The 12,907-nt window shown below is 47.2% G+C and overlaps 2 protein-coding genes and 2 non-coding genes across 8 annotated transcripts; all 4 read left to right on the forward strand.

Moving 5' to 3' along the window:
- The first annotated feature begins 292 nt into the window (after positions 1-292).
- Positions 293-4,824, forward strand: RPL17 (ribosomal protein L17). 3 transcript variants are annotated; one of them, XM_030258729.4, is made up of 7 exons: positions 293-394; positions 745-797; positions 889-929; positions 2,150-2,284; positions 3,217-3,315; positions 4,087-4,278; positions 4,733-4,824. In XM_030258729.4, the coding sequence occupies exons 2-7, from the start codon at positions 758-760 to the stop codon at positions 4,778-4,780; spliced, it is 555 nt and encodes a 184-aa protein (XP_030114589.1). In that variant the 5' UTR covers positions 293-394; positions 745-757; the 3' UTR covers positions 4,781-4,824.
- Positions 600-668, forward strand: LOC115491295 (small nucleolar RNA SNORD58). The gene has a single exon (XR_012053287.1). It is a non-coding gene; the product is annotated as a small nucleolar RNA SNORD58 (small nucleolar RNA).
- On the forward strand, positions 4,346-4,414 carry LOC115491289 (small nucleolar RNA SNORD58). The gene has a single exon (XR_003957253.2). It is a non-coding gene; the product is annotated as a small nucleolar RNA SNORD58 (small nucleolar RNA).
- A 385-nt stretch (positions 4,825-5,209) lies between the features above and the next one.
- On the forward strand, positions 5,210-9,110 carry CZH18orf32 (chromosome Z C18orf32 homolog). Of its 3 annotated transcripts, none has more exons than XM_030257203.4 (4): positions 5,210-5,283; positions 5,642-5,728; positions 7,370-7,611; positions 8,301-9,110. In XM_030257203.4, exons 3-4 carry the CDS (start codon positions 7,384-7,386, stop codon positions 8,364-8,366), a joined length of 294 nt encoding a protein of 97 aa, XP_030113063.4. In that variant the 5' UTR covers positions 5,210-5,283; positions 5,642-5,728; positions 7,370-7,383; the 3' UTR covers positions 8,367-9,110.
- Positions 9,111-12,907: the final 3,797 nt, after the last annotated feature.

Raw genomic sequence — 12,907 nt, forward strand, 5'->3', positions numbered from 1 at the left:
CAGCGAGAGAGTCCCTCTGCCCTCACACACCGTGAGTACCGCGGTGTTTTTCCCCAGAACACGTTTTATTCACAAATCAGCGAGAGAGCCGCTCTGCCCTCACACACAGTGACTACCGCGGTGCTTTTCCCCAGAACACGTTTTATTCACAAATCAGCGAGAGAGCCGCTCTGCCCTCACACACCGTGACTACCGCGGTGTTTTTCCCCAGAACATGTTTTATTCACAAATCAGCGAGAGAGCCGCTCTGCCCTCACACTCCGCCCTCACAGCGGCACCGCCGCCATCTTGGGGGCGGGGCGGTCGCGGGGCCGTCCCCGCCGGAAATCTCGCGAGACGCGCGCGCGCTGGCGGCGCCCCGCCCTTCCTCTTCCTTTGCGGCCGCCGCCCCGAGGTGAGGGGCCATGGCCGTGGTCGGGCCGCGGCCGCGCCATCCGCCCCCATCCGCTCCCATCCCGCCCCATCCCCGCCGCCACCGGCGTCCCGGACACCGGGATCGCTGCGACATGCCCCGCGCCCGCGGTATTCCCCGGGATGGCGCGGGGGAGGGCGGGCGCTGATGCGGGGGAGGCACAGGCCGAAAATCCAAAAATCTATGGCTGCGATGATGACTTTCTTAGGACACCTTTGGATGTAACTGTGAAAAGAACGCGTAATTCCTGAGCAGCTGCGGCGGTAAGGGGGGTAGTCCATGTCCTGCGTGTCAGTGTTAGAAGTTTAATATGCTTTAATATGTTTTTCCAGCTGAGCTCTCAAGATGGTGCGCTACTCCCTGGATCCGGAGAACCCCACGAAATGTGAGTTGCTGTTTTAGGAGCGTTCGTGTGGGATTTCCCGGAAGCCAGTGAGGTTTTGATTCTAAAACTTGGTCTTTTCTCTCTCTTGCAGCATGCAAGTCCCGGGGATCTAACCTGCGTGTGCATTTCAAGGTAAGGAGTGTGTGATTAGCAGAAATCGCAAATTCATTTTCTGGTTTACGTGGTTTTTGTTAGTTTTTATTGTTACTTTTTAAAAGAAGCCCAGACTGGTTTGGATTTAAAGGGATTGTACGATAATCTCTTCCCACCCTCTGCCGTGGTTAGGGACTAAACTCCCGTCCAACGTGGCCCTGGAAACTTCCAGGGATCCAGGGGCAGCCACAGCTTCTCTGGGAATCCTGTGCCAGAGCCTCCTCGCCCTCACAGCCAGGAATTTCTTCCCAATATCGCATCTAGCCCCTCTTTAAGGAAGTATCTTTTACTCTTTAATCACTGAAGGGCTGCTGTTAGCTGCTTGTAATGGTCTCCATCCACTAAAATTAAAATCTTGATCCTAAAATTGTCCATGTGTAATTCAGATGACAAAATACAGCAGCAAAACAGTTGGAGTAAATTTATCAGACACTGGGCTGGTGTTTGGTGTGAAATTTGTCTAATTTCTCCTATTCTTTTTGATTGTGTGGTTTTTGATACAAGGACCTCAGTTCCTTGGAAAAGGCAGAGAACAATTTAGGAGTGTTATTTAATCATGAAACTACAACTTGCAGGTCATTTTCTGCTTAGTGTAATACGAAGTTGGCACTTTGGTTTCCTTTTATTTGATTATGGACAGGTAGGATTATAGTTAGAGCTGGCTTACAACATTTGTAAATGCTGTCTAGAAAACTGACCTTTTATCCCTAATTTTTATTTCTGAGCCTTTCTTTCTGTTAAAATTCTTTCAGAGTAAACAACATTGTTAACAATTGTCCCGGTGTTTCTCCATCAGTTCCTGTGAGGTGTTGTATTTGACATTTTAGTCAGAATTTATCCATCCAGATCTCGCTTTCTCAAGAGGAGCTATGAGCAGTATAAGTTCTTAAATTACAACTTTATTAAGAGCTACACATTTTCTTTTTGGACTTGTTTTTAGTTAAAAAAACAAACAAACAAAAAGAAACAAAAAAAAAAAATCCTGTGTGCTGGAGCCACAAATTTAGTAGTGGCAGTCATACCGAGGGTTAGAAAAGTAGTAACAAGAAAAAGTGTTAGTTTTAGACTTGGGTGTTGTTGGGTGTTTCCTTTGTAGCAGAAAGAATTGTATCCAGGGAAGACAGAGTATCCAGGCTGTGCTCTTGCTGCCCCCTGGAAGGATTTGCTCAGGGGATCTTTTCTGTGTCCTGTGTTGGTAGAACACCCGAGAGACGGCGCAGGCCATCAAGGGCATGCACATCCGCAAGGCCACCAAGTACCTGAAGGATGTCACCCTGAAGAAGCAGTGTGTCCCCTTCCGGCGCTACAACGGCGGCGTCGGGAGGTGTGCCCAGGTGAGCTCCTGCAAACGCAGCCAGGAGCCTTTGGCTGTGCGTGCTTGAGGCAAAAAGGTGATGTGGAGATGTGTGGATGTGGACTGCTGGTGGTAAACTTGCACTAAAACACATAATCACAGCGTGGTTTGGGCTGGAGGGGAGCCCAGAGCTCATCTCACTCCCATCCCCTGCCATGGGCAGGGACATTTCACCAGACCAGGCTGCTCAGGAGGGAGAAAAGAGTGGCTGTTAAATCCAGAAGATGCATCTTCGTGGAGTGTTTGCATCTAATTGGCAGCATCAAGTCAATGGATTAAATTTTGTTGAGTTCAGTGTGCACCAAAATAGAATATATTATAATCCATTCTGATCTGTAAGATGTGGAGTCCTCAGCGCAGGATGGACATCAGCCTGTTGGATCCAGCCCAGAGGAGGCCACGGAGCTGCTGCCAGGGCTGGAGCCCCTCTGCTCTGGAGCCAGCCTGGCAGAGCTGGGGCTGTTCCCCTGCACAAGAGAAGCTCCAGGGAGAGCTCAGAGCCCCTGCCAGGGCCTCAAGGGGCTCCAGGAGAGCTGCAGAGGGACTGGGGACAAGGCAGGCAGGGACAGCACACAGGGAATGGCTCCCACTGCCAGAGGGCAGGGACAGATGGGATATTGGGAATTGGGAATTGCTGGCTGGGAGGGTGGGCAGGCCCTGGCACAGGGTGCCCAGAGCAGCTGTGGCTGTCCCTGGATCCCTGGAAGTGTCCAAGGCCAGGCTGGACAGGGTTTGGAGCAGCCTGGGACAGTGGAAGGTGTCCCTGCCCATGGGAGAGTGTGACACTGAATTAACTTTAGGGTCTCCTCCAGCCCAAACCATTCTGTGACAATGACAAGTTAAATGTGTATAGAAGCTAACAGGAATGGACAGGCCAAAAGCAGGACTCCCATTGTTGCCCTCCCATTCCAGGCCAAGCAGTGGGGCTGGACGCAGGGCCGCTGGCCCAAGAAGAGCGCAGAGTTCCTGCTGCACATGCTGAAGAATGCAGAGAGCAACGCTGAGCTCAAGGTGGGTGTTTCTGAGCATAAAGTGGTGTCGTGCTCTCTGTCAGCACCCCTGGCCTGGGTATCACTGACCTGGGGAGCCACTTGCCGCCTGCTTCCTCCTCAAAACTGAACTGCCTGGAGGCTTTGGTGTGGCTCCCTGTTTAAAGCAGGCTGTGCGTGTTCTTCAAGTTAAATGGCAGCAACAGTTTTTCACCGGGAGTAACTTGATTTAAACTTCACACAAAAAGGCTTTCAGATATCTCAAAATCTGAAACTGACATCTGCAGATTTGGTCAGTCACTATCCTTGTTGTTATGGCATAATTTGGTAGCTTTGTTGGCAGTGTTGGATTAATACCTGGCACCTTTGAGTAACCATGAAATAACCATAGACAATGAGCTGTCAGCTTAATTTTAAATTATTTGTGGTGTGTGAGGGCTGGTCTTTGTCATTTTAAATGGTGCGTGCTTTGGAAAGTCGTCGTCTCCGTGACACTGCCAAGCTCAGCAGTTCCATTGGTAGATCCTTGAAAAACCCTGAGCTCCATGGCACAGCTAAGCCTGGCTGTGTCAGTGGTGAATCCTTGGAAAATCCTTGGAAAACCCTGAGCTCCATGGCACCACCAAGCCTGGCTGTGTCAGTGGTGAATCCTTGGAAAACTCTCAGCTCCGTGTCACCACCCAGCCTGGCTGCTCCATTCCAGCAGCGGTGCCTGGGCCGATCGCTCTCGTTCGTGCTGCAGAAATGAATTCCTTTAAGATGCAGGTGGCTCACGGATTTTGTTCCCTGCCAGGGCCTCGATGTGGACTCCCTGGTGATCGAGCACATCCAGGTGAACAAGGCTCCCAAGATGCGCCGCCGCACGTACCGGGCGCACGGCAGGATCAACCCCTACATGAGCTCCCCGTGCCACATCGAGATGATCCTCACGGAGAAGGAGCAGATCGTGCCCAAGCCAGAGGAAGAGGTTGCCCAGAAGAAAAAGGTACCAGTGTCGTGTGCTCTGTTCTGTAATCCTGTCGGGAGAGCCGAGGGTCCGGCAGAGAGAGCGGTTGCTGTGATGACTGTCTTAGGACACCTTTGGAATGCCCATGAAAAATAGTAAAATCTCTCTGAGCAACCCCTTTTTTTAATTTTAACACAAGTACTAAGCACCTGAGAACCCTGAGAACCATTTTTTGATTGCACAGAGGGTTGGTTCTTTCCTCCATCGAAGTGGCTGCAGCATTCTCAGACTGTGTGAGCCCTGGGCGTGTGCAATAAAATGAGTTTAGAGCCTACAAGCAATGTCCTGCTTGCAGGGATTCCTGTTCATGTGCAGGTGTGATGAGTGTATCATTTGTGAGGGAATTCCTAACAGTTTGCAACACTTCTAAAAGGTAACTTCAGGATGTTTTGGGAAGTCTCATTTCAATGTTTTTTCTTTCTTTGCTTCCCAGATCTCCCAGAAGAAGCTGAAGAAGCAAAAGCTAATGGCTCGGGAGTAAATCTGCAAGGACAGATGTACATAAATAAAATTTTAAAGTTTGGATTGATTGTGTTGCTCTGCTACAAGTTCTGACTTGGCACCGGGCGTTGCTGTGGGACGGGGGCAGTAAATATTACAGAACCATGGGGTGGTTTGGCTGGGAAGGGAGTTTGGAGCTCATCCAGTGCTGCAGGGACACCTTCCACTGTCTCGGGGTGCTCCAAGCCCGATGCAGCACGGACTGGAACACTGCCAGGGATCCCGGGGCAGCCACAGCGGCTCTGGGCACCCTGTTCCAGGGCCTGCCCGCCCTCCCAGCCAGCAATTCCTTCCCGGTATTGGACCTTCAAACCGGGAAATCCCAGTTCCCGCTCCTAAATCCGGGATAATCGGGAATGCTGTCCCCGCGGGCGGGGCGGGGCCAGCGTGCCACGTGACGCGCGCTGCGCGCTGCCATTGGCTGGAAACACCGCCCCGGAAGCGCCGTCCCGGAAGCGCGGGGCCATTCCGGTGCGGACGGAGGTGGGTGCGGAGCGCCGGGAGCACCGGGAGCAGGGAATGGTCCCTTCCCCACATCCCGCCTCACCCCTGTCCGCGCCTGCCCGGTCGCCCCGGTAGCTCACGGGCTGCACCGGCCCCAACCGCCCCCAACCGCCCCCGGAGGGCAGAACGGCAGCGCCTGGCACTCGCCAGCCTCCTGTGCTCGCTCGTCCTTTACAGAAAACGGGCAAAGCCCGGCGGGTTTTCCTTGTGGCGCTTTCCGGGCGCTGGGAACAGAGCCGTGCTGTGCCCGGGATCGCACCGCTGCCCCGGAGCGAACCTGCCCGGCCGCCTCCTCACTCCTCTTTTCTCCTCTTTGTCTCCCTTCCTTGCTAACCAGCTGGCGCAGCATCGCCGAGTCACCCAAGGAATCCAGCGGGACGGTGCTTCTCGCTGATCCCGGGGATCGCTGGTGCTTCAGGCGGAGGTAGGGATGATTTTTGGGGAGGGATCTTGGCACGGAGCGGCTGCAGAGGCGACACAACACGCGCTGTTTCACTGGGAGGGAGCGTGGAGGGGCAGGACACAGGGAATGGCTCCCACTGCCAGAGGGCAGGGACAGATGGGATATTGGGAATTAGGAATTGCTGGCTGGGAGGGTGGGCAGGCCCTGGCACAGGGTGCCCAGAGCAGCTGTGGCTGCCCCTGGATCCCTGGGAGTGTCCCAGGCCAGGTTGGACAGGACTTGGAGCAGCCTGGGACAGTGGAAGATGTCCCTGCCCATGGCAGGGGGTGGCACTGAATGAGTTTTAAATGTCCCTGCCTGTGGCAGGGGATAGAAGGAAATTATTTTGAAGCCCTCTTGTGACCCAAATAATTCCATAATTCTGTAATGATTCTACAGCCTGAAGTGTTCCCTTCAGCCACTTTCTTCAGCTGCTGGATGAGTCCACATTTTGCAGGAATTTTAATATTTAGGAAGTTCTGGTGGGGACACTATAAAAAATATTTTTTTTTTTTTAGTAAGTTTAGAGGATTAACTCACTTGTGTTGTCTCAATGTAAAATTCCTCTCAGACCTCAGAGAGTAGATTTAAACTGCATTTGTAGCTGCCAGAACAGAACCTGGAAGCAGTCCACTGGAAATTGATACTCTGCTTTTTCACAGAGCTAAAAATCTTCAGGATAACATAAAATATAAAGCAAAACTGGTCCCTAGCAAACTGTGCACATCTGCCTCTTCATTCTCCATCTTGCAAAGCTTTCGTTTTGCTTCTTGACGTGAGAATTGAGATGTCAGCAGCCTAGAGATGGGGGACTGTGAAGGGCAAAGTTGTGTGGCACCAGAGTGTGTCTATTATATTGCTTGTCAGGACTGTCAGGGACAGGTCTAGCCCTAATTAACTGCTTCCTCTCTGAGCTGAACCTCTCTGCCTCCTTCCCTTGCTTTTCTGATTTTTTTTTTTTTCCAGCATAGACTCCAAGGTGTGAATTTTGAGGATTCGTGGGGTTTCAGAGAGTGGGCATGGTTCATTTTCTAATAGTTAATTGTATGGGGTTGGTGTGGGATCAAGTGAGGGCAGCAGGAATAAAGTAACCCATATGCTAATTCTCTCAAACCCTCATTGGAATTTTTTTTCCCCTTTCCCACTATCCTGCCCCTCAGTGGTAGGAACCCATTGGATGGACTGGCTTTCTTCTGTCTAGTTTCTCCTTAAATAAAAATGGATTGAGCAAAAGAAACCCTTTGGGCTCTTAATGTAGCAGGAACTGGGCTAATATTGGCAGCTTGCTGCTTAAACTCTTTTTGTGCGATTTAAGCAAAAAGTTTTCTTTCCTGAATTTCTTTTCCTTAGTTTCATCTGTAGGACTGATGAATTAATAGCAAATTGGTTTGGGTTTTTTTGTTAAAATGGCAGGAATGTTTCCTTTGTTGGAGGCTTTATAACATTGGAACACAGAGCATTTTTGAAACCTTAGCAGATACTTTATAATTAAGGAATAATCTATGTTTGAATATCAGATACGGTTTTTATTTACTATGTGAATAATGATTTTTTCAGCTGGTGGCATACAAATGCTGCCACCCCAAACTGTTTTTATCTCCCCCACCACTATCTCTGTCCCAGCACAGGAGGGAGCCATGGTGTGCATTCCCTGCATCGTGATCCCTGTTCTGCTCTGGGTCTACAAGAAGTTTGTGGAGCCCTACATCTACCCCATGATCGCGCCCTTCATCAAGCGCATCTGGCCCAAGAAGGCTGTGCAGGAGCCACCAGGCAACAAGCCGGGGCCAGGAGGCAGCACTGGGGACCCTCAGGGACCTGCAGCCGCCAGAAGAGACCAGGAGGATGGATCTGGAAGCCATAAAGTAAGATTAATTCACCCAGCTAAGCAGGGGAGCTCCGGGATGAGCCATCCGGTGGTAGGTGGCTCAGGAGGGTGAGCAGTTGGGTGTGTTTACAGATACTTTGGTGGCTACTTTGTTAAAAACAGCAATTACCACTACTGTGCCAGGTAGGAGTAGTTGTTTCAAGAAATAGTATAATAGTTGCTTCTTCTGGTCTTGGAGGAAGAGGAATTGGGCCTGTGTCCTAAAACAGCTTAATTCTTTTTTTTTTTTTTATTTTTTAACAACTGGCAGAGGCAACACAACACAAGTTTTTTCTTCTTTTTTCGAGAAGAAAACAGTCAAATATTTGGCAAATCACAACAGATGAATGAAGCAGAAATTAAAAACAGCCCCTTTCTTCAGCCAGCTCTGCCACTTAGAATGGGGGAGGATGCTTAGTGCATATAAATTATGCTTTTGTTTTTTATCTTCTATCACAATGCAAAGACCTGTAAATGTTGTCGCTGCCCTCATTCCTCTCTTCCCCCTGAAGCAATAATTATTTGTAAATCTACACTGACACCACCACATTTGGTTCTTGCTCTATATTTCTTCATAAATCTTTACTGGCCTTGCTTCTAAAAGCCATTTTTGTCACCAGCTGTTCCTGTTTTAGTTGTGAAGTTCTAATTTGACATCTCATGAATGATACTGTTTTTTATTTGCAGTCTGAGAGCAATGGCATTGCAAATGGAAAGAGATCCACTGCAGTCTATGAAAAGAAAACGGCTTAAAGGAGTTAATTCCTAAGGATTTTATTCCCTCTTGTGCAGTATGAACTGCTGATATTCCTCTCATTTTGAGACTTTTTTTCTTTGCACATTTTAGCTGAATAAAAAACTTAATTGCTTGCAGGACAGAGTCTCTTTTGCCACTAAAATGGCAGCTGGCGCATTTGTTTATGTAAAATATTTGAAAGCTGATGTTCTTTTATTTTTCTCACTGGAACTTCTTTTCATCTGCCATCTGTTTGGTGTGATTAGACTTTAGGTTAAATAACGTAAGAATAAATCTGTCTATGGAAGGTAAATGTATCTTAGCATCTTGATGTCACCCAATGCTAGTGCAGTACTTGAGGCTTTCACCTTAAAGGCTTTATCTGTTCTTGGTGAAGAACTATGGACTGCATTGTGACAACAAAAGCTCATAATTTATTTAATTTAAGAATTTAATTTTTTCATGTCAAGTCTATGGATGAGCTAAAGGAGTTATGCTACTTACAAAGTTTACTTAGCTTATTAAAAGCAGAAAGTCTTGATGTGAGACTTCTCTTAATTATTTTCCTTGAAATATTATGCCTTTTTTTTTTTTTTTCCTGAGGCATGATGCAAGAGAATGTTGCTTTATGTGCTGTTGTAGTGATTTATAATGGCGCAGTTCTGGCTTAAAAAAAAAAAATACCCAACATACAACTAAAACCTCTTTATCATGCTTGTGGAATTTTCATGATAATAAACCAGGATTTTACTTAAAAATAAGTATCTTCATGCAATTATTACACAGAATCACAGAATTCTTAGTGTTCAGAGTTGTATCAAGTGGTAACAAAATCTTTGAAAACCTGGAGACATGTCCCAGGCAGAAGGAGATCCTAGAATAACTGAGTTCATGATAAAGTGAACTGGGCAAACTTTGCCTCTTCCTGGGCAGATGGATTCTGCTGCTGACTTGCATCCCAACTATAAAAGGGTTTTAAGTGTTCCTGTGCTGAGTAAGGAATAAAAGTGGTAATTCCTGCTTTTTCCTTTCTGCCAAACCAGAAAACTCTAAAAGATTCACCACAAAACCATCCCAGCAGTTTTTGATTGTTCTTTATGATTTGATTTCCCTGAAATCCTCCCTCAGGCAGGCCTAAAAATGCACCTTTTTATACAGGCAGTCCCTGAACTGCCACTATGGCCCAGTGTTATTCTTGTGACTTGATTTCTCTGAGCAGTTAATTAATTACTCTGGGATCTAATTTTGCCCAGTGCCCCCGGTGAGGTGCTTAATTTCCTGCCAGTGCCTGGTTTGGTCAGACCTGTTGTGAGCACAGCCATGGCTGCAGGGAGCTCAGGCACAGACATCTCCCTGCCAGACCTTGATTAATGCTGTTTGCTCTTCCTTAAGGAGCAACTCTGTTCAGACCTGAGTTTGGAAGTGCTGTTTAACCAGCTCTTACCTCATCTTTGGAACATAATTCCCCATCGGATCACAGCTTCCTCCTAGATTACTGAATCCTAGGATCATTTAGGTTGGAAAACACCTCTGAGTTCCACCTGTGACCAATCCCCACCTTGTCACCAGCCCAGAGCACTGAGTGCCACATCCAGTCATACCATGGACTCCTCCAGGGATGGAAGCTCCAACACCTCCCTGGGCAGCCCCTTCTAATTCCTGAGCACTCTTTCCATGGGGAAATTCCTCCTGATGTCCAACCTGACCCTCTTCTGGCCCAGCCTGAGGCCGTTCCCTCTCCTCCTGTCCCTGTTCCCTGGAGCAGAGCTGTCCCCCCGGCTGTCCCCTCCTGTCAGGAGCTGTGCAGAGCCACAAGGTCCCCCCTGAGCCTCCTTTTCTCCAGGCTCAGCCCCTTCCCAGCTCCCTCAGCCCCTCCTGGGGCTCCAGCCCCTTCCCCAGCTCCGTTCCCTGCCCTGGACACGCTCCAACCCCTCCATGTCTCTCTTGTCATGAAGGGCCCAAAACCCAAAACTGGACACAGGACTGGAGATGCCTCAGTCATGCCCAGTCCAATCTGCAGCTCTGCAGCTAAACAAGAATACATGTGCTGACATCCTGAACATTGATGAAGAGATTGTCCCTTCCATGCTGTTTTAATATGCTGGGCATGTCATAAACAGGCCAGAGTTTTAGAGTATATCCACCTCTAAACAGCTGGGAACACAACAAGAAGTAGAGCAAGAGTTTTACTGGGTCTCCTTTAATTGGTAAATTTATTCAGTCAATTTATGAAGTCTGTGTAATTTTTTTTTTTTGGTTATTTAGGATATTACTCGATAGATAATGCATTGAACAATAACACAGAAAATAAAGTGCATGGTAAATTAGACTGCAGGCTGCACCAGGCTTCCAGCTGTGTGCCAGCACCATATTTAAACACCAGCCCTTCTGAAAAAGCTGCAAAAACAAAACCAGGCAGATAATGCAAGTAAGATTACATGTTTATGGCCTCTGGAATGGTGTTAGACTGCTTTTATTAGCTGCAGTTAAACTCTAAAGGGAGCAATCTACATCACAAAACTTTCTGCATGGGGCACTTCACTAGAAGTCCTGTCAGGAGATTCATGTTACAACTCTTCTGCCCCTGTTCTTTTTGAAAAATAGGTCAATAATCCTGTTGTGTTGTGAATAGTTAAATAAAAATCGAGTGAAAGCAAAGGCTCAAGTCTGGGCTGGAGTGCATGAGATCATCTGCAAAGGAGTGCACAAAGCCTTCTTTAAGGAAAACAAGCAGGTAGAAATTAAGGCAATCTTCATATGACGGAATAATATTGATCAAGTGAGTTGAATTTAACTGAGAAAATTCCCATGTGCTTGTTACTCCCTAAAAACAAGATTTACAAAAGGTATAGGCACCTGATGGTGGCATGTGGACATCTACCAGAATTTCCTAGACCAACTAGCAGCTTCATTTACACTGAAGACTTTTAGAAAATTTCAGACTTTGCGTCTTTAGAAGATCAAAGTACTGCAAATCTAGTCCTAAGTTCTCCAGCATTAAACCTGTCTGGCTTCATTTAAATACTACTGAGGAAAGCTCAATAAATCAATATTTGGAAAAAAAAACCCATTCAAATAAACTAATTCAAGTATTTTTTCTTAATGAGAAGTCTTAATGGGATGTGGTACCTTCTGTGTGTTGGTTTGCACAAATTGCTAGATGCCAAGAAGTTAGTTGAAAAACACATTTTAAAAAATGTAAGTAGATGCCAAAAAAACTTAAATGAAATGAATTCATTTTATGTTGCTGATTATTTTGATGGCCTGATCGTGAAAGGAAAGAAATTCTGGCATGTTAAATTGCACATGATCAGTTGCTAAGAATGTCTAAAACTGAAAATAAAGTTAAATTCTGATCTAATGACAGGAACACATTATGCTGTTATTACCCAGATGAAGCAATCATGTCCCAGCTGCTGGACATGCTGCTGAGGTTCAGTCCTTAGAGTAATTCCTTCATGATTTCTGTACAATGGAGAACATTATTGCTGAAAGAACAGTGGCTTCAGAGGTTGCAGGTAAAGGAAATTAAGAGAAATTTAATTTACACTTAGGTTAACTAAAATCTCCTGCAGTGAGAAATAACTGTTTCATTAAACTGCCTAAGTCATGAAAAAAAGGATTATCTTCTTTGTGCAGTTTTCTGATTGTTAGAGCAACGCTTGCTGATCCATATAATATTTTGGTTGCAACAGACTGCCATTATTCCTGTTTTCAGTGAACTTGGCTGCAGTAATTTAATTGAAAATTCTAGAAGGCTGTGTTAGCTATGGTGATCCTTCTGTGTTAGAAATGATTTTGGATAGCAGTGCTGTATCTTCCTTTCACTGTTGTTTTAGAATCACTGAATGGTTTGAGTTGGATGGGGCCTTAAATTTCATTCTGTCACATGGGCAGGGACAACTTCACTATCCCTGGTTGCTCCAAGCCCTGCCCAACCTGGCCTAGGGATGACAGCAAAATGTAAATTGACATAGAATAGATGTGTTTATACACCCACAGGCGTAGCAATGCTTGGTTTTGCCAGGAGTTTTGGCTCTATCAAACCTTTATTTTTTTGGCACACAGTGTTTCGTAGCTGTGCTGTTGACCATGCAGCACCTCTGTGGCTGCAGCCATTCCCGTCTGAGGCCAAGCCCCAGAGCAGGACTGCTGCTGTAACGTGGCAATGTTTACCCAGGGTTACACCCCGCTGGTGCTGTTTGCAGACCTGCTGCTGGCATGCACAGCCAGGACAGGGATGGGCAAGAGCCCGGCTGGGGATTTGCTGTCACACACCAAGTGCAATGTGGGAATGAACTCAGGACTACACTGGGAAGGGTTTCTCTCTTAATGAGCCAACGGGTGGCTTGGAAGCTGCTGCTGATGGTGCAAACCCCACTTGAGAAATTACCCTTGGAGAAGCAATGCCTTAAAGCTGCACAAGGGCAGGATGGGGCCTGGTAAATCCTCCTGTCCTCAGACATTCACTGTTGGTCCCATTTGCTGGGCTAACCTTGTGTCCCACTGAAAACGTGGGATGAAGAGTAGAGAATCAGAATGAATCATGGAATAGTTT

Source organism: Taeniopygia guttata, chromosome Z (genome assembly GCF_048771995.1).
Source record: "Taeniopygia guttata chromosome Z, bTaeGut7.mat, whole genome shotgun sequence".
Lineage (NCBI taxonomy): Eukaryota > Metazoa > Chordata > Aves > Passeriformes > Estrildidae > Taeniopygia > Taeniopygia guttata.

What these genes read in the sequence shown, in the direction of transcription:
- RPL17 (XM_030258729.4), top strand. Translation starts at nt 758, where the DNA reads ATGGTGCGCTACTCCCTGGATCCGGAGAACCCCACGAAAT. An exon ending in ACCTGCGTGTGCATTTCAAG is followed by an intron (nt 930 to 2,149) that starts GTAAGGAGTGTG and finishes CTGTGTTGGTAG; the next exon opens with AACACCCGAGAGACGGCGCA. An exon ending in GCGTCGGGAGGTGTGCCCAG is followed by an intron (nt 2,285 to 3,216) that starts GTGAGCTCCTGC and finishes CTCCCATTCCAG; the next exon opens with GCCAAGCAGTGGGGCTGGAC.
- CZH18orf32 (XM_030257203.4), top strand. Translation starts at nt 7,384, where the DNA reads ATGGTGTGCATTCCCTGCATCGTGATCCCTGTTCTGCTCTGGGTCTAC. An exon ending in ATGGATCTGGAAGCCATAAA is followed by an intron (nt 7,612 to 8,300) that starts GTAAGATTAATT and finishes TTTTATTTGCAG; the next exon opens with TCTGAGAGCAATGGCATTGC.